Source organism: Amblyomma maculatum, chromosome 11, assembly GCF_055883805.1.
Source record: "Amblyomma maculatum isolate TAMU_Amacu chromosome 11, ASM5588380v1, whole genome shotgun sequence".
Classification (NCBI taxonomy): Eukaryota; Metazoa; Arthropoda; class Arachnida; order Ixodida; family Ixodidae; genus Amblyomma; species Amblyomma maculatum.
Genome location: NC_139354.1, coordinates 52,901,818 through 52,926,518, shown reverse-complemented (window position 1 = coordinate 52,926,518; position 24,701 = coordinate 52,901,818). Strand labels below are relative to the sequence as shown.

The window sequence follows — 24,701 nt, the reverse complement described above, 5'->3', positions numbered from 1 at the left end:
AAGGAATTCCACATTACGTTAGTAGGTGCTACGGTGATTAGAATCTCTTGGATTCACCGCTAACCACACTTATACTAAAGCTGTCGTTAATCAGACGCTTGTCGCTGGTCTGTAATGACGTTTGATATGAAAGCTGATGTGGACGGTTATGCTATCACAGTTTATATAGTTTTCCTCACTTGCACCGTATTCGTTTTTCATTTTGACGATGTGAAAGTACTTTGCGCTCGCTGATCGAGATGTGGGGAAATGAGACCTCCCTGCCTGTAATTGCTAAAAGAGATGCCTCCGTCATCAGTTTGGGTATATTGTAGGATGTGAAATGATAGGGCTTTCAGAGGAAATGAGGATGCAGTGTGCGGATAGATCTTGGGGTCCAAAAAGCTGTGCATAAGTAAGTGCTTCTTAAGCAGAACCAAAGCGGAAGTGTGCAATCAGGAGAGCATACTAGGATGCGGTGAGGACGACTGAGGATGCATTACTTACATGGAGATGTCAAGGAAAGAAAACGATGTGTATTGTTCTAGAAAACGCATCTTTCAGTTATGAAACGGTCTGGGCGACGTTGCACTTGTAATTTCATCATGACCTGCAAAAAAAAAATATATTTTCTGGTAAATAATTGACAAGTAACCATTGCGGAAATAAAATTATTTCTTTATGATAGGCTTAGGGATACTGGTGATTGTGTATAAAGTGCGCCCACTATTTCAGATATGAAACGTCACGCTAAGTGCATTTTTGGGTCGTAATGCTTTTTTGCTCATAGCGGTTAATTTGTGTACAATGTTCGATTGTATTTCATACTTGAATAAAAACAACTTCTCTTACTTTACAAGGATGTACTGATGACGAAAATACCAAGGGCTTCTCTGATACTTAGTAACATGTGGGTTTATGGCACGTAGGCAACTACAGTACCATGCGCCACACACGAGGTTAGATAACTAACTTCCCTGATGCCTAATGAGGAATTTTAGCGTCGTCCAATGCTTAAAACAAAGAAATAGTCGCAATTGTTTAGCTGAGAAGCTCACATGATTGTCAAATAGCTGCAGATAGTTTAGAACGATGTGCTTTCGGAACAGCGCACATTGTACATAATTCTGCTCTAAGTGGATAAGAAAGTGAAAGTGAAGACTAGCAGCAAAAGCAGCAACGCAAAAAAAAAAATATCAGTGATGAATAATTCACTTTAAGATTTTCAGTGCAGTCAGTACAATATCTTTTTTATATTCTTAGGGGAAAGTACACGCAGGTAACTGCAACAGTTTACCGTCCGGGACACACCGCCAGAAGAAACCCAGCCAAGCTTCAACATCGTCTTCACCAAACCACACCAGCACACCTTTGTCATCTAGGCATTGCATACCGTAACAGTACTCCCGCACGAGAGAAGCACTGTCCCGATGCGTACTATGCAGGTGAACGCCAATGATACGGTTTTGCTCTGGAATAGGGGCGCCAACCCTGCGAGACGGAGCCACGCTATCGACGCAAAGAAGATGGAAGAACTCTGTCGGCAATGCCTCTAAAGTAGAGCAATAAAGTTTCTCCTATCCTCTCCTACGGTTTTAGACCGGCGACAGACACGACTTCTGCGTTTTGGTTTGTGGAAGGATACTTGGGGTGCAGAGGTGTGATCTCGTAGGTCCCGTCGGTGAGTGGCCGCAAGACGCGGTGAGGGGCAGAGTAGCGAAATAGGAGTTTCTCGCATATGCCCATAAGTCAGGTCGGGAGCGAAAATAGTACGAGGGAGCAAGGTGGGTGGTTGACGTCGTGATGATGAAGGTCGGAATGGGGCTTTTGAGAGCGCAGATACGCGCCAAGCCAGTCTCGAGCAGTATGGCGAGCAGTATCAGCACGGGCCATGGTATCAGAAGCCTAACTGCAGGAGGAGTCATCAAGCGGTAGCAAGGTGTCGAAGTGCAGCAAAGGGTCGTGGCCGAAAAGTAGTTAGAAGGGAGAATATCTTTTTGTGTTGTTACCTGCTCTGCCGCCTTCTTCCAAGAGAGAAGAATATCCGGCGGTATCACGGCGTGGGGAGTTACAGGCGAATGTTACGAAAGTTAAAGAGACGTCCCAATCATGATGGCGGTTAAAAACACACACTGACAGCATGTTGGTCAGTGTGCGATTAAGGCGCTCAGTAAAACAGTTCGTTTATGGATGGTAGGCCATTGTAAACTGCTGACGAGTATCGCACCAGCAAAGAAGGTCATGAACCACTTGAGAAAGGAAGCAGTGGCCACGATGCATGAGCAGTTGACAGGGAGCGACATGAATCAAGATGACATAATGAAGGGGAAAGTCTGCAAAGGTCGGAGGCGCAGCCTGTAGGGATAGCTCTGGTTACAGCACACCGGGTGGTACAATCAGTAGCCACATCGATCCATTTGGTTCCTGAAGTCGACGTGGGAAAAGGCTCACGCAGGTCGCAAGGCCCACACGAGAAAGCGGCTCAGTTGGCACTGTGACTCACTAGGTTGAAGTGTGGTTGTCTTCTGGCGTTGACACAGCTCCCAAGCGGTGACATAGCGACGGGGAGAGCGGTAAAAGCGAAGCCAAAAAATTATCGTTGCGCACTGTCGTACGCGCTTGACACTCCCAGGTGTCCTGCAATAGGGGCGTCATGACGTTGGGCGCGAACTGTGGAGCGCAGATGAGCCTAATGACGAGCAAAAGGTCCACACCACCTGAGGGTATACAGCGTGTGAACAATACCTCTTTATGCAGCACAAATATGCTGACGGAGGGATCGGAGCTGTCGTTGCGTAGCTAGTCATTAATAGGGTGCAGTACAGGATCACAACATTGTTCGGTGGTAATGTGGATGAAGTCCGAGATGGACAAAACGGAAACGTAGACGGTATGCATGTCAGACAAATTGAGAGGATTTACGGAATGGCAGGTCAAGCGTTCAGCCTATTAGTGTAATTGGCCTGACTTGTAAACCACAGTAAAATTGTACTCTTGTATACTCAAGGCCCTGCGACCTAATCGGCTGGTGGGGTTCTGAAGTGAGGACAGCCAACACAAATAATGGTAGTCTGTTACTACTCAGAATGACCTCCCAAACAAATAAGGGCAGATGTTTTCATCGCCCAGACAAGTGCAAGACATCACATTTGGTAAATGAAAAATTAAAAAGCACTGCAGAATCTGCATTGGAGGAATACGAAAGCATGGATGCTGCTGTTAATTGCTTCTGGTTGCTTAATTCACTTAGTTAACCCATTTTTATCATTCGTACTTTCAAATTGCGCGCCAATACCTTCCTATGCCCTTGTTTGGCTCTAATTCCGGTTGCGTGATATCACATCCTCTACACAACATGCGCTCCTTGTTTACCCATTTTAGTCTTTGTTACTTTCAAATTTCACCCCAATTTATTCCTATGCCCTATTTCGGCTCTACTTCCAGTTGCGTGACGTCACATCCTTGAAGTCTCCACTACGGCATTCTTCCGCCGGGCGGATGGCTTGTAGCTGTGGAGTAGGGACCTCGCTCCGCAGCAGGGGTTCCCAGGCTTCTCTAGAATTTATATTTGGTTTAGCCCCTGGGGAGCTAGTGCATTCCCAGATTATATGGTCGAGGGCCCCTCTGTTCCCACCGTGCTTGCATTTATCGTTTCTCCTATCGTCCATTTGGACATAATATGCCAAGACCTCTTTGCCTGCTTCTGATCGCGGAGGTCTCTGCTGCCGTCCCTTAGGCCTGCGTGCCGGGGGCGGGAATTGGGGGCCTCCTTATCTGGTGGAAAAATAAGGTTGTTATCATCGTCATCATCATCATCATCTCCACTACGGCAGCCCTTTCTCTCTTTCCGCTTTCACTCCAACCTTCCCCCTTTCCCTTACGGCGTGGTTCAGGTGTCCACAAAACAAATGTGGCAGATACTGCGCCTTTCCTTTCATGTGAGTCAGTTATTCTAAATAATTAGCTAATTAACTAATTGGCATGATTATGTTTCGGACACAACAATACGCCACCCTCTATCTATTGACACCAGTCATTAACCTCTTCCACTTCTCGATTACTCACAGCTGCTGCGGACACCATTTCGCGGACACGTTCTGTGGACACGCTCTGCGGACACAGTATGCGGACAAGTTCTGCGGACAGGAATCTGTGAACATAGCGCCGTAATGCTTTCGCATTAATAATTGCACTCAGAGGAAGATAACAGGCGGCTGCCATAGGCAATTACACGGGAGTAGCCATGCTGGTACTGGGCAAGGATGGCGCCAATACCATGGCCACTGTTGTCGGTGTGGAGTTCTGTAAGTGCAGAAGGGTCAAGTGTACCTGGACAATTGGAAAAGTGGGGGCGGAAATAAGCATTGTGAAGGCACGAGCTTCGACAGGTTCCGCGTGAAATGTATTTGTTTCTACAGAGGAGGGTAAGGGGCGAACGATGCCTGCGAAGTTTCGAATGAAGCGGCGGAAGAAGGAGCAAAGTCCGGGAAAACTTCGCACGTCGCTTGTACTGCGCAGGGTAGGAACTCGCGCGCGGTTCGAGAGAGAGAGAGAGAGAACGTTTATTGAAAAGCATGAAATTTAGCCGGCGTTTAGAGTTCGCTGGCAGGCTACTAGGATTGGGGAGGGAAAGATTGGAAAATAATGGTGAGGAAAATAAAAGAAATTAAGTGGAAGATGAAATGCGGCCATTAAATACGTTGTAAGGTGCATCGTGGAGTTATGGTATAAAATGAAATGATGAAATACATAATCCGGCAAATGTGCTTATAGAGTTCACAGCGTGAAATTTGCCTGAGGGTAACATGCAAGGTGAATTTAGACTTTGTCAAGAATTCCAATATCTTTCAAATGCGCAAATAAAAGTTCATCGCGAGTCTCTGTTGACTAGGGCAGGCTAAGGGAGGGAGAGGATGCTCTCCCCTGTGTTAAAGGCACTGGGGAGAGCATCTCCATGCTATGTTCATAGCACGCACGCTCGTCAGCATACGCAGTGCACTCAAGTAGGATATGTTCCACAGTTTCTATCGAGCCACAGTTGTCGCAATGAGCACTGTTCATTTCATCGAAACGGTATCGGAAGCCATTTGAATATGCACAGTTCAGGCGATGTCGGAGGTAAAAAGTTTCTTGTTGACGAGGAAATTTTGTCGAGGTTTTTTTAAGAGTTCTGTAGCACACCAGTCGCATAAACCAAATTACCCACGACTTTGATTTGACGCCAGCTGACGATGCATTTCTTGATGTACACTTGAACCCAACACCACAAAATCTTAGGGAAAGTACACGGAGGTAACTGCGACAATTTACCGTTAGGGTACAAACCAGGGTACAAGAACAAACCAAGTATAACTTCAGCGTCGTCTTAGTTCGCCACACCACATCAGCACGTCTTTGTCGTCTCGATACTACATACCGTAACAATATGTTCGATTTTTAAGCCTCATCCCCACATTTTTAAGGGACGTTTATTCCTTCAAGGAAAATTACTTCATATGTTTTCCATGACATATCTCCTAATGATGCGAAGACATTCCATGCAACAATTCCAGGGTAGTAGTATTCTGCAGCACTTAGCTTTAGAGCACCATTTTTCAGCTAGAGGAATTCTTTTTTCACTGACCTAAATTTCAACCATTTTTATAAGATTAAAGTGCCTGTATTCATAATTAAGTCTTGATAACTCACTGTTGTGGTCTTGTGCAAAAACACTGCTTTTGCAAAATGTCGGAACAGTACTTTATAAAAAGTGGGTTTGATGACTTTTTATAACCCACTTTTTATAACCTGCGCTATCGTGATAAAGGTTTCTGTGGAATACTCAAGCCTGAATAATCGATGTCTCTTCCAAATTCTTAGACGCCTATAACTTTTCCAGCCTTTTCACATTTTAAAGTTGAAACACTAAATAAAGAAATGTTTCAGAAATGTCACCTGATATCGCATGCATAACAGATAACGACGCATTTCGCAAAGCCATTGTTTTTCTTTGAATGTATCTATGCTTGTTACGATGTTGTTTGCCCTTTACTTCCTGACAGTTTTTACTTATTCTCACTGCATTGTGAAATTTTATTTTCCTTTTTTTTGCGCATGTTTTTTGTGTATTTGTACCGTATTTTTTCTGTAACTTTGCTCTACTTTCATATACTTTTATGTATCCCACTCCTCTCTGTAATGCCTCCGGGCCCTGTGGGTAAATAAATAAATAAATAAATAAATAAATAAATAAATAAATAAATAAATAAATAAATAAATAAATAAATAAATAAATAAATAAATAAATAAATAAATAAATAATGTTTGCGCACTTCGTAGTTCTGCTCCTAATGACCAAGATAGGTTTCAAGGAAATAATTTATGCAAACTAGCCAGAATAAAAATTCCTCTTGGGGCACTATAGCTAAGGGAAAAAACGTTTTGTGTGATGTTGGTTTAGGGCACCAACACCAAACTGAAAAGCAAGCACAAAGGCACACCAAAGTGTTAGGCTTAAATCTAACATCATGAAAGTAAAAAAAATCTAATTGAAGCCCAGGGGTCTCAACATCTGCTCATCGCGCGCCCTTTGTATTTTCATGCAGGTATAGTGTGGTATGAAAAAATAGCCCAAAATCAATCAGGCATTTCTTTATGATAGGCACCGCGTATGTTTAATTAGAACAACAGAATGCTAATGCGGAATCACCGTTGATGAGTTAGACGGGGCTTGACCCTCATATTTGTGATTTCTGTTAACAGCATGGACTCCAGATGTCAAAATGGCGTGCAGAATTGTCATTTCTATTCCCTGGAGTCTCAAAGCGGCTACATCTTCAATGGCGTGTGGCAGTAACGTCCACAAAAGAACTTGAAACCTGGCCAATTTTAGAGGAGCAAACATAATAAACATACATCCCTACTGAAAAACGAAAAGTTTTACAGGGCAATGACCTCACACAGTTTCAACAAATCACATAGATTCTCATACGGTGCACATCATTATCATAAAATATCTTCCATAATTTATGTTAATGTACAAGAAACTATGAGATCTAACGCAATTATGTGTGACTTGTATGTGATTTCTTACGCGAATTGTGTGAGACTGTGTGAAAAAATGTGAGGTTATTGCCTCATACAATATTTTCGGTAGGGATACACAGCGAAAATCAGGGTTATCACAGTAGGTGGCAACATTTTCGTCCCCGAAATAAAGAGCAACAAGATAAAAATAATTCCGTGAGCTTTAGGACTTTACTAAACGATTATAAATTAATATTTATGAGCACGAAAAAATGTGTTGCTTGATTCGCTGTTTTCTGCTGGCCAACCGCACATGTTGCATTGGTATAAAGTAGTTCTAGGTGCAGTCACGTTCATATTAGAAGGTACAGAAGCGTGATGACCAGAAGTAATCCATTTTGGACAGGCAGTGATGCGGTGTTGTGTTCAGGGGCTGCAAGAACAAAAAGAAACAATATGCAGGCAGAGTTTACTTCGAGGTTTCAAGTAAAGGGGCACTTGTTTCAATCAATATCTTGCAGAACCGTCCACCGTTAAACACTACCTTTAGCATCTCTACTATTATACAAATACGAATATGCGGTGTTTGTCCTTGCCAAATAAACGTACGAGTTTGAACTTTTTTAAAGCTTAAAATCATTTTGAACAGATTTGTTAGGTTTATTTCATGGAGATAATTTCTTGGTGGCCTAGAGACCACCTTAGATATCGCTCAATTTCCTTGTCGCCTACAACTATTGGGGTCGAAAAATTGATCCATCAGTAGTGCTTTCAAAGTTTGGTGTTTAACTGCCGGAAAAGTGTTTGCTAGCATGTAGTCAAACTGTTCCAAATAGCAAATAACAACTGCTCTGGCGTATTAGTGGTGATCACTGTACATCTTGAACCTAACAATGTTTCAGTGAACATATTTCTAAAACCTAATTGAAGACCCCGCTCCCTCAAGGCATCTACTGATGTATAAATTTAGGTGCTAGAAAGAAAAGCGCATGGTCTATGTACTGTTTTATCCTAGAGATCCAGTTTATTGCTCACTTCTGTAATAACACCCTTCGGTTGACATTATGTTGAATTAAGTAAATAAATAAATTTGTGAACGCTTCGCACTGCAGGACAAGGTCAAGTCTCTAGCTTGCGTTACCTTGGAACGGGACAGTGAAATTCAGCGAGGTTTTTCTGTTGAGGCACACTGGCCCTTCCGCGTTGGGCTTGAAATTTGCAGAAATTATATAGTGCGCTCCTTCTTCGAGACCGCTGATCCAATATTTCGAGTCGGCTCCGTCAGTACTGTAATTAGTGCACAGGCTTTTAGGTGTAGTGGCGAGGCATATTTCGATGCCCATTTCGCCTCCTTGAATTCCGTCCCACGACACCTCGATGCTCTTGTTATCCACAGGGCTCACTTTAAAGTGTTCAATCCTGGGTGCTGCGAGGTGAAAAAAGAAGAGATTAATCTCTCAAAACATTGTTTAGGAAGGGGCGGATGCTAGCGAACGGGTATAACAAAAAAGACAGGAGGAAATTGATGTTTCATTCGATGCGTACCATATAAATAGTTTACTTGTGTAGCGGCTTTCTGATGACACGAAAGCTAACTCGCTTGATATCTTGTCTGCTGCGACAGGATGGTGACTATTTTAAATCTGGATTAGGATGAAATATATGCGATCGAATGATATCCTGTTTTGCTGTGGTAAATCAGCCTCACAACTTCTGTGTTTGCACAGCGACGAGCCGACAGATATTCTCAACACAGACTTTATCCAAACGCTTAGGGCACCTCGAAGACTTGTTTCTCTTGAATTTATAGCTTGCACTTCGCATGTACCAAGAATATTCTCATCTCGGCTTGCCTGCTTTGGGAACACTTCCGGAGAACTTGAGTTATTGGCATATCAGTCGAGTAAGATCCTTTTTTAATGAACTACAAACTACTTGTGTGAACCGGTTGACGTGAGTTGAAACCAAGCAGTATCACCTTGTGCTTAATTCTTGTAAATTTTTGGGGCCTATTTTTTGCGTCCAGAAAATCGAGGTAACTGTCACTGCTTCCGTTCGCTACAAGACAACGCAAAGACTTGTCGAACACAGAATGACCTTTGATTTAAAAAAATACCACTCAGATAGGAGAAGCTGACACAGCTGCACAGTCATACGGAGGCATTGCATTTGTATAACGCAAAAATATCTGGTCCCATGTTCTACTTAAACAAGAATCGAGCCAGCTAAGCAATTAGGATAAAAATTACAAAATAAAAGAATATAGAAACAAAGAATGAGAAAAACTCGGTCTATGTTGGAAGGATGACCAGAAGTCAGCAACAGTTTACCACTGTGCGCATGTCAGAAGTGATAGGCGATGTAAATAAAACGATAGTTGCAAATGAACAGAGTACTGGAAACCAATTACTGTAGAACATTATGGGAGATATGCTTAAAAGAGAATTCAGTATAAACACTCAGGGGAAAAAAAAAAAAAAAACGTTGTTACAGTGAGTGTATTGAAGTGGCTTCCCTAGTGAGTTTTATAACAGTTTAATATTATTCAGAGAAAAATGCATTTTAACATCCGAAAAAAATTCCATGAGGCCGGAACATGGTGGGTTATTTACGACAGCCGATAATGTGCAGAAAAAAGTGAAGAAGAGATGGTTATTAGAAGTTGCAGGCAGTGCAGCCGGAGTATCCCACACGTTAATAATGTGCGAATCTTTCCAGTTTTTCAGGCACAACTTGGGCATTATTTACACAACGAATATGCGATGTGAAAGAGTTTTGAATGTGTCCTCTGTACTTTCTTAGATAGAAGTAGAGAGGCATCGATGGATATCGTAATGGGTCAGAAGGCAAGCAGAAGCGAAACCGTTTGTGTCTTTTACAAATAAGTCATATTGAAGTTTCTGTCAAAAATTTATGTTCCAGATTAATTGCTGCTTATGTCCGTTTGTGTGCTGTTTATTCTTGATTTTGGAGTGAAGCTTTAAAATGTCAGATGCAAGCCTTCTTCTAAAGGGGATATAGGAAGTGCCATAAAGAGAAGCAGTGTCGTTAGTGGTTCAAGGTTTCAGATCATATTAGCTATACGTTCACTGCGTGAAAGACACGCACTTAGAGCAGGCGAGACAACTGCCCCATGCTGTCTCGACTCTTCTCTTAGTCTTTCGTGTTAAATAGGAATTATTTCAGTCCAAATAAGCACGCCCAGTTTTTATTCCCCTGAAGTTTAAGATCACAATTTTGAATAGATTGTCTTTGCACAAATAAATACACGTCGATTTCCCACTAAGGAAACAGAGAGAATCGCGGTGGAAGCGAGCAGTTACTGGTACCCATTTGCATTGTTATAGACTTGCAACGTCTCGATGTAAGTTATGGCAGTCAGGTCTCACTTTAGCACTAGAGTGGCGAAATATAGGAAGATGATATAAAAGTAGTTGTCATGCTGTGGCACTTGCCTCGTTTGATGGAGCTGATATTCTTCACAACCGCTTCACTGAGATGCCCGGCGAAACCGTACACTGAGGACTGAATAATAAAGGTGAACATAAGTTCCTCTGGGGCAATTTTGAAGTTGAAAAACCGTTCTTCTGGAGCAGCTGTTTTGTGGAGACAGCTCTGCTGCACGTGTCCGCACAGCTTCAATTCGAACCCGGTGGGAGGATCTCCTGTATAGTTCCACGAGGCCAGTATGCGGTGATCACACGTAGCCTGCAAGTTTACATCTGTTGGTGGTTCTGAAAAAGTGAAGATGCTTTGAATTAGTGCTATGTTACAGAGTTAGGCAACAAGGGTTCATTAAAAAAGTCACACCGCAAACACTTTCAGTTTGATAAATTTCTGCAGAGAGCTTCGACGCTTGAAGTGTGAATTGTCGGCTAGTTGGTTTTGTACATTATGAAGCAAGCCTAGACACACAGACGAAGAAAATATATGCATAAGACAATTCATCATCATCATCATCATTACCACCACCACCACCACCACCACCACCACCACCACCACCACCACCACCACCACCACCATCATCATCATCATCATCATCATCATCATCAGCCTGACTATACCCACTGCAGGGCGAAGGCCTCTCCCATATTTCTCCACTTAACCCGGTTCTGTGCTATATAGTTGCATCCACTTGACCCCTGCGAACTTCGTATTATCATCCGCCCACCTAACTTTCTGCCGCCCCCTGCTACGCTTTCCTTCCCTTGGAATCCAGTTTGTTACCCTCAGCGACCATCGGTTATCCTCTCTTCGCACTACATGTCCTGCCCATGTCCATTTCTTCTTTTTAATTTTCACTAGAATGTCGGTAACTTGAGTTATTTTTCTTACCCATTGTGCACGCTTCCTATCTCTTAATGTTACGCCTACCAGTTTTTGTTCCACAGCCCTCTAGGTTGTCCTCAACTTAAGACAATTGAGAAGAACTAAACAAGTGGTAGCAGCGGTTGTCAGTCAACTCAAGCTCTCATTCCTCGGTCTTTGATAAAGTGTTTGTTCTATCTTCTTAGTGGTTTAAACTGTGGAGATGCAAACGTCGAACGTATGACGCTTCTTAGGAGTATGCTCCTTGCTCTGAGCTATATCGTCGCGAGCTGTACGGTCCTGACAGTAAACTGAGAATTATGCCGCGGCTACAGAACGGCAGCAATATTCTTCTTTTTTCTAGAGCCGTTACAGTGAAGCTGGCCTTGCGGTTTTTCAAGGTTAGCATCTTTATTAGAAAAGGTAGGTCTCTAATTGTACAGCTCGGACATAAAATGGTGATTTATACACATTTACCATTTGCTGTTCGTGCAGTAATAAATTTAGGAACAGTTAAATACCATAATAAAGCTGTGGCCCTGAGAGGGAGCAAAACAAAATAAAAGTGTACTTACGTAGCGTAGTAGTGGTCGCTGACACTATTACAGGTACACCGGAGGTAAGTTCTTCTCCTTCCCTTTTGAATGTCTTCACCTCTATGGTGTACGTTTCTTCAGGGTTCAGGTTGGAAAATGTGACGGTTGTGACGCTTGTGTTGGCTTCTACGAAACCGCCTCCCTTTCCATATCCGTGAACCATGTATCCAATAACTTCTTCCTGAGGCGCAGCCCATTTCACCTCTATAGATCTTGAACCGAGTGCAGTCGCCGTTAAATCACGGACTACGGGAACTGAAAAATGGAAACAATGGCAAAGGTTGACAGTATTGAAACAAAAATGTAATCAATATCGATACAATGAACAGCCGCAAGATCGGAAGTTGTCGTAGTGGTCTCGCAGCATGCTTTCACGCTACTTCGACAGTATTTGGTACATCACCCTTTGTCCTTCTTGTGTATGAGAACTCGCTCGTCTGTTTAATTAAACAGATATGAATGCACCGACGGTCGTGAATATGCTTGACCAAAAGGACATATAAATACGAAACTTGGTATGTATACATTTTGTCGGTTTTGCGATCAGCCTTTAGGTGTGCGAGAGAGTGAGAGAAGACTACATTTTTCTTCACCACTTCTTGGTAAATCGCGGTGCCTCTTAGCGCAAAGTTCATTCTTTTTTGAAGCTGTGGAGCGCCTGTGACACCTATATGTATTAGAGGATAAATCGTACTTCGAATAACACGAGGCTGACCGTTGAAGTCAGGTTTATGGTATGAGGGCAGCTGTGGTATCTCAATGAGAAATACACGATGAACAATATTTGCTGCAATTATTTAATAGTAATGAAACATTGCCTGAACGACTGTTTTTCTAAACGATACCGAGTAAATTGTGAATAGTTTAACAGTATTATTGCCTCATAAATAGCAATTTTCAGTGGTAAGAGCTTATGGTCAAGTGAGTAGTATTCATGCTTAGACGGTTGCATGAATATTAGTATATATACAGCAGTTGAACTTAGATGCACGTTAACATTATTATGAGGATCTGCATATTGTCAAGTATATGGAGCCGCTTGTGGCCTTTATGCTCTGTTAACCAGTTAAACACGCACAAAAAGCATTTTGTGATATAAGTATGTTGGCGGAAATTGCATGGAGCGCTTGCATTGAGACCATCTAAGCATCGTGTCTGGCAGTTCAAAAATATCGCTACATTTTCTTTCTCAACTCCAGATACCGCACGTAGATGGCGCTGTAATGCCGCGACGTTCTTCTCGACCGCCTGCAACTTGCCATATGGCATTTTTGCTTCGTACAGTATAATTGCTTATTGAAGGAATGTGTACGCCTCTTGATTTCTGCTAGGCGCCCGACTAGACTTAAGTGTCGAAGATGAGGGCCCGAAGAGAAGGGAAACCAAAGAAGGGTTAAGGGGAAGCCTCACCCGCCACTGACGTTTCGACTATAACGGACTGTTGCTCCCTCTCATTCATCTCTCCGTTTGCTTTGGCTTCGACTTCTTCTAGGACAAAGGTGACTGTGAAAAAAAATTCTTGCTTCGCTTTATACATATGCACCTGTACGTCGCTAACTATGCGCAAATATAAACAAGACAAAACATACAGTGTTGATGGTAATGAAGTAAAAATATTGATATGAACAAGGCGAAAAATCAGAAATAAATGTTGATAGGCTCACAAGGATGGGTAGTAAATTCGACTACAACTTGGTGTCCGTAGACTCGCGGCTTGCTGTCATCAAATGGCCTGACCATCACTTGGTACGCGGTGCTGGGCTTGAGGTTTTGCAGCTTTTGATTTGCTTCAGCTACGTCAGTTTTTTCGCATACCCGAGGCATCCATTTGGTACACACACGCAGCTCGTAACCGACGACAGGTCCCGTAGACTTTATCCACTTGACCTCCGCTCTTGTGGCGCGCACAGATACGACGTTGAGGCCTGTGACTTGAAACCCTGTTCAAATAAATGCGTCAATTGAAAATTCCTAACAAAATTCACTCCGAATAAATACATAATTATTTCGCCTACAGGGCCTTACCTGCTAAAAGGTGTGCATTTACCAAAGGCGGACAGCACATTAAAAAAAGAAGAAATAGAATAAATTTGTTCGAAATCTCGTGATGTAGAAATTAGCTGTGCGCATGAATATAATGTAGTGCTGACCAATGGGAAGAAGCATGATTTTATTAGTTTACGAGCAATGTGGTTGTCATAACGTAAAAGAAATTTCTCGCCATCATTTAATAGAAAGACGAGCAATGTGATTGTCATAACTTAAAAAGAAATTTCTCGCCATCATTTAACATGAAAGACCACTGAATCGTTTTATCCTTATGTTAGTGACAAATGCAGCTTTAAATAACTCAGTCCCAGCAATCACCGCAAGATATTGATTACATCTCGTCATTGGTGCAGTAACGCTGCACCGTAGACGGTGCAGCGGTGGCGTAGCGGTAGAACATCCGCCTCGCATGCAGGAGGACCGGGGTTCAAATCCCGGTGCCGCGCAATTCTCCACCGGATGAAAAAAAAAAAAGTCTGCGTGTCGATGGAATTGCATATACAGGTTTGGGGTGCGACCTGATGCCGGTGAACACCTCCGGCAACGCACTCCCTCACCAGAAGAGGAGTTGGCCACCCTGGTGCAGTAATTGGCCATACCCTCCTATGATAAGCTCCATAAAACCCCGGCCCTCAGTCACCAGCGGCTGCGGAACAACTGACCACGGCGGCGGTCAGACCTGTGACGCAGCAGGGGGTGCTAAGAAAGACTGGCTCCGCTGGACAGGCCGCCATCGGAAACTGACCCTGGCAACGTTTAATGCTAGAACCCTAGCTAGTGAAGCTAGTTTAGCAGTGCTGTTAGAGGAACCAGAGGGCATGAAATGGGATGTCATAGGCCTTAGTGAGGTTAGGAGGCCGAATGAGGCATATACTGTACTGAAGGATGGGCATGTACTGTGTTATCGAGGTTTACCGGAGAGGCGACAACTAGGAGTAGGTTTCCTTGTCAATAAGTATATAGCGGGTAATATAGATGAATTCTATAGCATTAATGAGAGGGTTGCAGGCATCGTAATTAGGCTTAATAAGCGGTATAAACTGAAGGTTGTACAGCCCTATGCACCTACATGTAGTTATGATGACCAGGCAGTTGAAAGCTTCTATGAATATGTAGAATCGGCAATGCGAAAAGTAAAAACGCAGTATACTGTACTAATGGGCGACTTCAATGCCAAGGAAGGGAAAAAACAGGCAGGAGACAAGGCAGTAGGTGGCTATGGCATTGGTTCTAGGAATAGCAGGGGGGAGTTACTAGTTGAGTTTGCAGAGCGCAATAACTTACGAATCATGAATACCTTCTTCAGCAAACGGAAGAACCGAAAATGGACATGGAAAAGACCTAACGGAGAGACTAAAAATGAAATCGACTTCATAATGTGTTCAACCCCCGCCATTGTGCAGGATGTAGAGGTAATCGGGAAAGTTCGATGTAGTGACCACAGAATGGTGAGGTCCCGAATTAGCCTAAATCTGAAGAAGGAACGCAATAGATTAGTAAGAAAGAAACCCATCAACGAATTAGCGGTGAGGGGGAGGGCAGAAGAGTTCAGGATATCGCTACAGAATAGGTATTCAGCTCTAACTGAGGATGGCGACATTACCCTAGAGGCAAGGAACAATAATTTCAGAGATATCATTACTGAGTGCGCGGTAGAAGTAGGCGGTAGGATAGTTAGAGAGGATACCGGTAAGCTGTCTAAGGAGACGAAAGATTTGATTAAGAAACGGCAGAGTATGAAAGCTTCCAATCCAACAGACCAGATCGAATTGGCCGAGATATCAAAGCTAATCAATAAGCGCAAGGTGGCCGATATAAGGAAGTATAACATGGAGAAAATTGAGCATGCTGTAAACAACGGGGGAAGCCTTAAAGCGGTAAAGAAGAAATTGGGCATAGGCAAAAACCAGATGTATGCGATAAGGGACAAGGCGGGCAACGTCATCACTAATATGGACAAGATAGTCAAAGTAGCCGAGGAGTTCTATACAGATCTCTACAGTAGCCAAAGTAGTCAAGACCGTAATGAGATTGGCGGTAGGGAAAAACAGTCAGACATTCCACCAGTGACGAAGGACGAGGTCAAGAAAGCACTAGAAACTATGAAAAGGGGGAAATCAGCTGGAGAGGATCAGATAACTACAGATTTGCTGAAGGACGGGGGGGATATCGTGCTAGAAAAACTGGCCACCCTGTATACGCAGTGCCTGGTGTCATCGACGGTACCGGAAGCGTGGAAGAATGCAAACATTATCCTCATTCACAAGAAAGGGGACTCTAAGGACCTTAAAAATTACAGACCAATCAGCTTACTGTCTGTTACGTATAAGGTATTTACTAAGGTAATCGCTAATAGAATCAGGACAACCTTAGACTGCAATCAAGCAAAGGATCAAGCAGGGTTTCGGAAACGGCACTCTACTATCGATCATATCCATACCATCAATAAGGTGATAAAAAAATGCTCGGAATATAACCAGCCCTTATACATAGCATTCATTGATTACGAAAAAGCATTTGACTCAGTTGAAACCTCGGCGGTGATGCAGGCATTGCGAAATCAGGGGGTAGACGAGCCGTACGTGAAAGTGCTGGAAGATATATATAGTGGCTGCACAGCAACCATAGTTCTGCATAAAGAAAGTGAAAAAATTCCCATAAAGAAAGGTGTTAGGCAAGGAGACACAATCTCCCCAGTACTATTCACAGCTTGTTTAGAGGAAGTATTCAGAGACTTGGAATGGGAGTAGTTAGGGATAAGGGTAGACGGAGAATACCTCAGTGTACTGCGATTTGCTGATGACATTGCCTTGCTAAGCAACTCGGGGGATGAACTGCAAATAATGATTGATGACCTAGACAGGAAAAGTAGAAAGGTAGGCTTGAAAATCAATATGCAGAAGACTAAGGTAATGTTCAACAGCCTCGGGAAGGAACAGGAGTTTACATTAGGTAGCGAAATACTGGAAGTAGTAGGCGAATATATCTACTTAGGACAGGTAGTAACCGCAGATCCGGACCATGAAAAGGAAATAACAAGAAGAATAAGATTGGGATGGAGCGCATTTGGCAAGCACTCGCAGATTATGACTAGCAGCTTACCGGTATCGCTCAAGAGGAAAGTATACAACAGTTGCATCTTGCCTGTACTCACCTATGGGGCTGAAACGTGGAGGCTAACCAAGAGAGTTCTACTTAAGTTGAGGACAACCCAGCGGGCTATGGAACGAAAAATGGTAGGGGTAACATTAAGAGATAGAAAGCGTGCAGAGTGGGTCAGAGAAATAACTCAAGTTAACGACATTCTAGTGGAAATTAAGAAGAAGAAATGGACATGGGCAGGACATGTAGTGCGAAGAGAGGATAACCGATGGTCGCTGAGGGTAACAAACTGGATTCCAAGGGAAGGAAAGCGTAGCAGGGGGCGGCAGAAAGTTAGGTGGGCGGATGAGATTAAGAAGTTCGCAGGGGTCAAGTGGATGCAGCTAGCACAGAACCGGGTTAAGTGGAGAGATATGGGAGAGGCCTTCGCCCTGCAGTGGGTATAATCTGGCTGATGATGATGATGATGATTGGCATTAGGACCGGTAACTGCCACAGTGCTAGAGCAGGTTTGTTCCCTTCACGTACATTTTTTTTTCGCTGCCTCGCTGTAATTTTATAGATTGCACGTTGTCTTAAACTCAGATGCTTAAGCAGGTATATTTAAAACTCAGATCGAAGGTATGCGCCACTTGCTATTTACCCGGTCGAAGTGAGATATTATGACGGGAAAAACAACCGTGGCACAGTTTTTTTTTTTTTTTTTTGCTGGAAAGAAGAACGTTTACATTAAGTTGCGAGGTGGATTCAGTACGCGCCAGGCTGTCTGCTAGAGGCTGTGCTATTGTGTTGATAACAAGACCAGTAAACCAAACCACGAGACTATTTATCATTGTAATCACTGTTCGAAAATTCAATCACTTTCTCCAACTGCGTGCCTAATAACATAGTCAACAACGCGTGCTCACGCATGAGTCAATCGTTCAATTTCCCAAATAAAGGCTTCTCAGCCTAGCGTGGCAGCTTTGTGGTCAAGGCCTTCGACTGCTGATCTTGAGGAGGCGGATTCGGCCTTGGACAGAGGGGCAGCGCTTCGACGGAGGCGAAACCCAAGACGCGTGCTCAATGTGGTTTGATAGTGCAATTAAAAAAAAAAAAAAAAACCCCAGGTGCTAAGAATTAGTAGAGCCTACTCCTGCTGCGTCCCTCATAGGCGATGTAACATATGGATCTTCAAGCACGTATGCAAAATAAATGGTTGCTTTATTTTCCTGATATGTATTCGTGTGCTGCGTCGCAGACCTTAAGCACAAGGGCCGTGTTTCGGAAGCGATTTGTATTAGTTGTTATCCAGGAAGAGTTAGCGCTGCCATAGCAGCTATTTTTCTCGTTATAAATTTGTCATGTACCAGTTATAAGGATGATGATACTGTTATCTTTCTGTTGAATAATCAATAGGCACTTTGTCAGAATGTCATTCCTTCTGCTGATACGAATATTGGGGATATTTATGTAATCCTTTCATATGTCACGTACTGCTAGAATCCTTAGAGAACGTCAGGTATTACGAACAAGTAATAAATAAATCAATGAATGACAAAATAACATAAAGACAACAGAAAACGTATTACTTACATGTTTCAGGCGGAGCATCATTTCGCTCGGCGTTGTGTTCGAGTGCACTTCTCTGAAATAAACAGAGCATAAAGTTGCAACCGGTGTGCTGCCTAAATACATGAAAAATAGATAACTATAACACTTGATCACATAGTGGAAGACATAATAATAAAGGTGTAAAAGAAAGATAGTTGTTGCACCGTCAGTATATAAAGCTTGCTGGAGGCATTCCCTCCCCCCAAAAAAGATGTTTTAAGCACCACATCGCGATTTGGTTGCCAGATGCTGTCACCAACGAATGCGACATGCCCGCCCAATAATACCTGCAGGCACCTTAGACTAGTTGCTGGCGTTACGGTGCCGTATGCGCTCACCTAATGACATGTGCGAACAATCTGTCAAACGCATTCTTAATATATTGGCGAGATGACTGGCATAGGATAGAAGGTTCGAGACAAACAACTGGAAGTTACCACTAATATGACACCGATTTGAGTATCGGAGCTTTTTAGCATGTTTAGTGTTGTAATTTCATGTAGCGCTCTATTTACAATGTTGTCACAGCGCTACCAATTTTTGTATGTTTTTATTTTCTAGAATTGACTTGCTAGAATGGTAGGGAAAAAAGACTAAACAAAAGACACGCATGACATAAGCGATTCGAATAAAGGCAATTGGACAGCAACACTCTCCCTCGTGAAAGAGATAGCTCGCCAAACAAATATTTCCAAACAAATTATTTCGTACATATGTAAATTATTATAGAACATTTACTGCTTAAGCTTGTCGAGTATTTGTTTTTACAAGAGTACAAAGACATAATCTCCTGCCTACAACGCTATAGTAGGAAATCTTCAAACATTATTTTCGATGAGTCCAAATTGACTCAGCTAAGACAACTTCGCAAATAGTTTTTTGATGCCAGGATAGGGGAGCAAGGATAGCACCTGATTTACTCAAAAATTATTGAGGGCATTCAAGTGCGCCTTGAAGGGTATGGCGCGATAGCGCATGCTACCGGTCTACTTATAAAAGCCCGCATTAAACGATCCGCGTGAACGTGCCTGCGTATACACTAAAGGTAACGTGAATGCTGGGGCCCTGGTAGGCTGATTCTGATATCCCCTTCCCACGTGAAAGGAGAAGCCCGAATTGGCAGCTCCCGCCCAACGTAATGTGTAGCCAACTCTACGTTCAGTTATTGCTCGGCCATGTCAGCTACCAGCTACTGCCTGCCAGCGCCAAGCTGATGTTCGCTCACACCGCTCACAGCGCTAACGGCGACGGATACGGGGCCTTTGGGACTATAGCAATAAAACTGCAATAGCTAGCGACATCAGCTACTAATGTGAAAATTCTGGAATGCGACGGAAATGATGGTAATACGCGATGAAAAACAGATTTTTATTCGGCCTGCTCAACCAAGTTATTAAAAATGTTGACATTATATACCAATGGTAATGTTAAACGCTTATTTTTACTTTTAAAAGGTACTCGATAATTGTGTCCATCAGAGGCTATTCAGACGTCTATTCCTTAGAGCGCGTGCGTGCTAAATCAAATTATGTGCTATATAATGCTTCGCTCGATAACACTATATGGAGCCTCTGTAAGTTTTGCGGGAGGGACTAGCGAGGCTGACCCGTACAAAGTAAGCCGTTCAGTGTTGTCGTTTTGTAGGTGGTAAAAAGCGAGGGTCATAATAGTTTTCACGTTACAAAGATTTAGTTACCAAATTAAAAAGCGTAACACAGTGAAGGTGAAAACATCAACAAAATATCCATGATGTTAAGATCGTGGTCAAATTAATTGTAAACCTGAAATTATAATCCTCGAAATATGCCTTCAGATAATCCGATAATATCTGAGCCCTTCCAGCTTACCTTAATTGCGTGGCTGCAGTGTGCAGTTACAGTGAGGCATAAAATGAGGAGGAGTGCATTTCCAAGTATGAGAAGATTTTGCTTCATCGCCATGCTGCCACTACGATGTGCGAGATGCCAAGTATAAGAGGTGCTGCTCTCTCTGGATTGTTTATATTAATATGCTCTTTATCGCCTTCCCGTGTAAGTGCGAATTCGTGTCACCGCCATATCTACGTCATTCTGTGTTCCTGGAATGTGACGATATGCGTCAAGCGTCAAGGTGCTGCGTAACAAATCTAATGTGATAAGAAGACATTCAACCGTTGCTCCGAAGCTGCTATCCATGATGCGGCTATAACCTGCGTACGCGCTGGCGACAAGGTACTTACAATTGCATTCAGGGGTAATAATATCACAAATTCCACATTTTGTAGACCATGTGAAAAGTGTCTAATCGTTGTTGTGAAAGGAGTGAAATATGCTTAAAAGGAAATTGAACACTCCGTTGAAGAAGCGCAGGGGCCATTATCAGCACTTTTTCTGCTGACATGACTCGAAGCAGCAAAGTCGCGAGGTGATTAGTTTAGCTGATGTTCAACACCTTTTGCGATGTAATAGCTAGCCCAAAAACTGCACTCTTACTGAACCCAAGGGCTCGTTTACACGGTGTTTTTCTTCGACATTCAGCATCACTCGAGATTTGGAGCTTTACTGTAGTTGAAAAGCTGGCCGTAAATCCAATAGCTTTCGTTTCTAGCGCAGCCACTATATGTTTTGTTTTCAACTAACGTCGCACAGTGGAAACTAAGCTGAGATGAAATTGCAGATCGTGCATTCAAAACCTATGCGCTGACTTGCGCCATTCGTCTGGAAGGTGATTCGCTGTAACACCTAACGCTGAAAGTTCGAGTAAAAAAAAGAGTGAGCTTTATTTATATCTTCCTCCATGAAGTTTGAAGCATGTTCCCGCGAATATTTAAGTTATGTTTCGCACAACTGCCTCACTTATGAAGACACACCACAAATGTCGTTTGAAGAGACAATACATGCATACTGATCATAAGGAATGCCGAACTCATTTCGGCCCTTATCCCCTAATGTATAACAGATGAAATCTATCGTCACCTTGATACCTTACGCCAAAAGAAACTAGCACAACCAAAGGAAGATATGAATAGACGGAAGATGCAAAACCACTACTTAAAGTTAGTGAATGATGGCATTGTCGATATTACTCGGCGCACTTAATTTACGCGTTACTCAACAGACGCGCCGGATATAGTCAATTATGAGACTTTACTTTAGTGTTCTAAGTGTTACCATGAAACAGTTAAAGGAAGAATTCGCAATATTGTTTTTGTATCTATGGGAATGACAGTAAATGTAATTAGAACCGGTAATATTTTCTTGCCAGATTCATTGAGATTCTCGCCGTAAAATTAATTCGTAAATATTTTGCGGCACCCATAGGAGGTTTGTAGGAACGCGATACTCCCGTAGAGGGGGCAGTTACGGCAGTTCCAGAGTGGAGACGTACCATTAGACTTTGTTGAATAATGTTAGCCTCCTTTTCTGTAAACTAACACAACACGCACATACAGACATGGGTACTTAAATAAGGGGGCCTGCGTACTAAGCAATTTTCATCAATGATTTTTGCATGTATAATGGAAATGGAACAGGAAACATACGTTCTCTAGCTTATGCGTGTTCCTGGCTAGTGTTCGAGTTGGAGATTCTAATGGTGCCGACATGAGGACACGAAATAAGAAAATGTGCCCGGGACGATGAAATTCAATAGAGGGATGATGTAGGTTTAGCTCTGCTTTCTGCATCAGCAGCATACTTCCTTCGCAGAAAACCTTTGCATCAATTAGTTTCGTGCTTTTTTTACGGATGTATTGCATAGATTCACCGGTGAGTTTGGTCAGCAGCCAGCGGTGTCGTCTTATCTGAGTATTGGTGCGGTACGTCACTGTCTGGAGAGTCGTTCACTTGAAGCCATGACGTCAATGTTGGGTGTGGTGTCAGGTTGCAGCACAACTGCAAAAGGTTTCGCCTTTATCAGGAACTACGCTCGGACGCAGATACCATGTCCTGACCTTTTGCTTGCGTTCGATATGCTATTCAGCACAGAACAATCTGAGGAAGGCGTGGTGGCAGGTGAATGAAATTCTGCTATTTCTGAACCTGTGCCACGCCTAGTAAGTCCAGCAGTTCTACTCACCTTGTATCAGGGTCGGGATTGTGAGCGACGGGGTAATAGATTCTCCGAAGTCCTGATGAAGACTCATAGCTGGAAATCGCAGCGAGTGAATAGGAATAGCCACCTTTTGTCAGGATTCTTTCGCGCCTTACCTGAAACAGATTGTAGTCGCAGGTAAACAGAATGCGACATTTCGTGAGGTGTATGTGTTGTTGTTAGTGTTGTCGGTAATAAATATTTAAATAATTAAATCATGTAGTGGAAATCAATACGTATCCCTCAGGATCAATCGTCAGCAGAAACATTACTGGCTACAAAATAAAGCGCGACAGTGGTCCAGGCGGCTGTTTCGTTGCCTGGCTTTAGTGCTCTAACGATGAACAGCCCTCAAAAACCGAAGCCGAAACTGATTGCATCCTGGCGTTAATAAAGCTACCACGTGCGGACTTCATCTGATCTGCTATCGCGAATAATTTCCTGTAACAGAGAAGAAGGGTGAAATGAAATGGCATAGTTGGTGAAAAATATTGATTTCTTGTCGACATCCTATACGCGAAAAACAGGGCTTATCAGAAATAGTTGGTGGTCAGAGAAATAATGCATGTCCAGCTTTGTTTGATATAAAGCAACTATCGCCATCCACTGGCTTGGGGTTGCGAACACCATGTAACTTAAAAGCGACGCGTTAAGCCTGCAATTTGAGAAAACTGGAGAGCCTAGGGACTTCCTGTGCGAACGCAGCGACAATAATGGACGACTCATCCTCTTCGTTGCCAACTTGGTTGCTACGCTCAAACCAGCTTTTTCTTACATTCATAAAAAGTCAAAATATTGTATCAAAATTTAAAATTTTCGTGCTGGTTTTGAATTCCAGGCACAGCACGTCATGAAGTTGCCGCCGTTCTTAGGAACCCGCTATATCTGTCTACATCCGAGAGAGCTCTCACGATTCAGAGATCTCATGCTGGTGTATCAGGTTTAACGTATCGGATGTGATAATTTACGGATAATCGTCATGAGACATGATGTTTCATGCTGTGATATCAGGCGAAAAGTTCTGCAAAAAGTTATATTTGGCTATTCTTTTGGCCCGGTTTCTTAGCCTACAGCAATGGTGCAAGTAAAAAGTAAAAGTAATTTTGGAGCTTCTAACTTTTGTGGCATGGATTGTGAAAATTAGAAACGATTCTTTGCGCTTGCAACCAACAAATAGACTGCGAAGGAACATGAAATAAGATGATAGTCTCTTTATTATTGTAAAAGAAAACGTTCGTGCCTGTTGAGATAGTGAGGAGCGGTGCACGGAAGTTGCGGAGGCTCAGCGCTGATTGCGTGCGTACGAGGTATGGTTTGCGAGACTTGGCAGAAAATTGCATTCAGCGGCAATGCATTCGCAGTTCCTTACAATTTCAGCTTCCAAGCAAAAAGCAAGCATTGTTTGTTACTGTCTGCACTATAAAATGTATTTTAAACTACATATCATAAAGAACGGTTCTAGAAAAAAAAAGGCGATCAATAATTAGTGCAGTGCTGCGTTAAAAGAATGCAGTGCTCAAGTGCTGTCTGTGTCATTGATGCTCAGCGATGCCTAACAACGTTAAAGCCTGAATGCGCACTTAACTTTGCAGTAGTGTGGATGGCTGATTGCTTGGAGTGTTTGAGAAGCTCTTAATCTGGAGAAAACTACATGCTTTGCGGCTTAGTTCTAAATATCACCTAGTAAATACCGTGTGTTTCTGTCTTTTGGAAAAATCTAGAACATTGCATGATTAGCAATTTATCAGTCTTTTGGAGGGAGGAATAGCTTTAATGAAAGTGCTTTATTATACATTAAAGAAGGATACGGCTCTCCATGCGCTTAGACGACGACCTGGAGCCTAGTAACTGTCTTCATCCAGTTGGATGAGTGTAAGCTGCGTAGTTGAGTCCAAGCTGAATACCAGAGCCTAGGTTTCGAACATAAACATCACGTTTGGGTTTGAGCATATTCAAATGATGTGAATAATGTCTGGAGTGTTTTTACTACTTTTCATG

The 24,701-nt window shown here is 42.9% G+C and overlaps 1 protein-coding gene across 1 annotated transcript; it reads right to left on the bottom strand.

Moving 5' to 3' along the window:
• Window positions 1-10,380: 10,380 nt before the first annotated feature.
• On the bottom strand, window positions 10,381-20,587 carry LOC146173810 (fibronectin-like). Its single transcript, XM_084585275.1, has 5 exons — window positions 20,480-20,587; window positions 18,615-18,666; window positions 13,553-13,828; window positions 11,868-12,143; window positions 10,381-10,718 (listed from the first exon to the last, which is right to left on the bottom strand). Exons 1-5 carry the CDS (start codon window positions 20,570-20,572, stop codon window positions 10,381-10,383), a joined length of 1,035 nt encoding a protein of 344 aa, XP_084441401.1. The 5' UTR covers window positions 20,573-20,587.
• Between the last annotated feature and the right edge of the window lie 4,114 nt (window positions 20,588-24,701).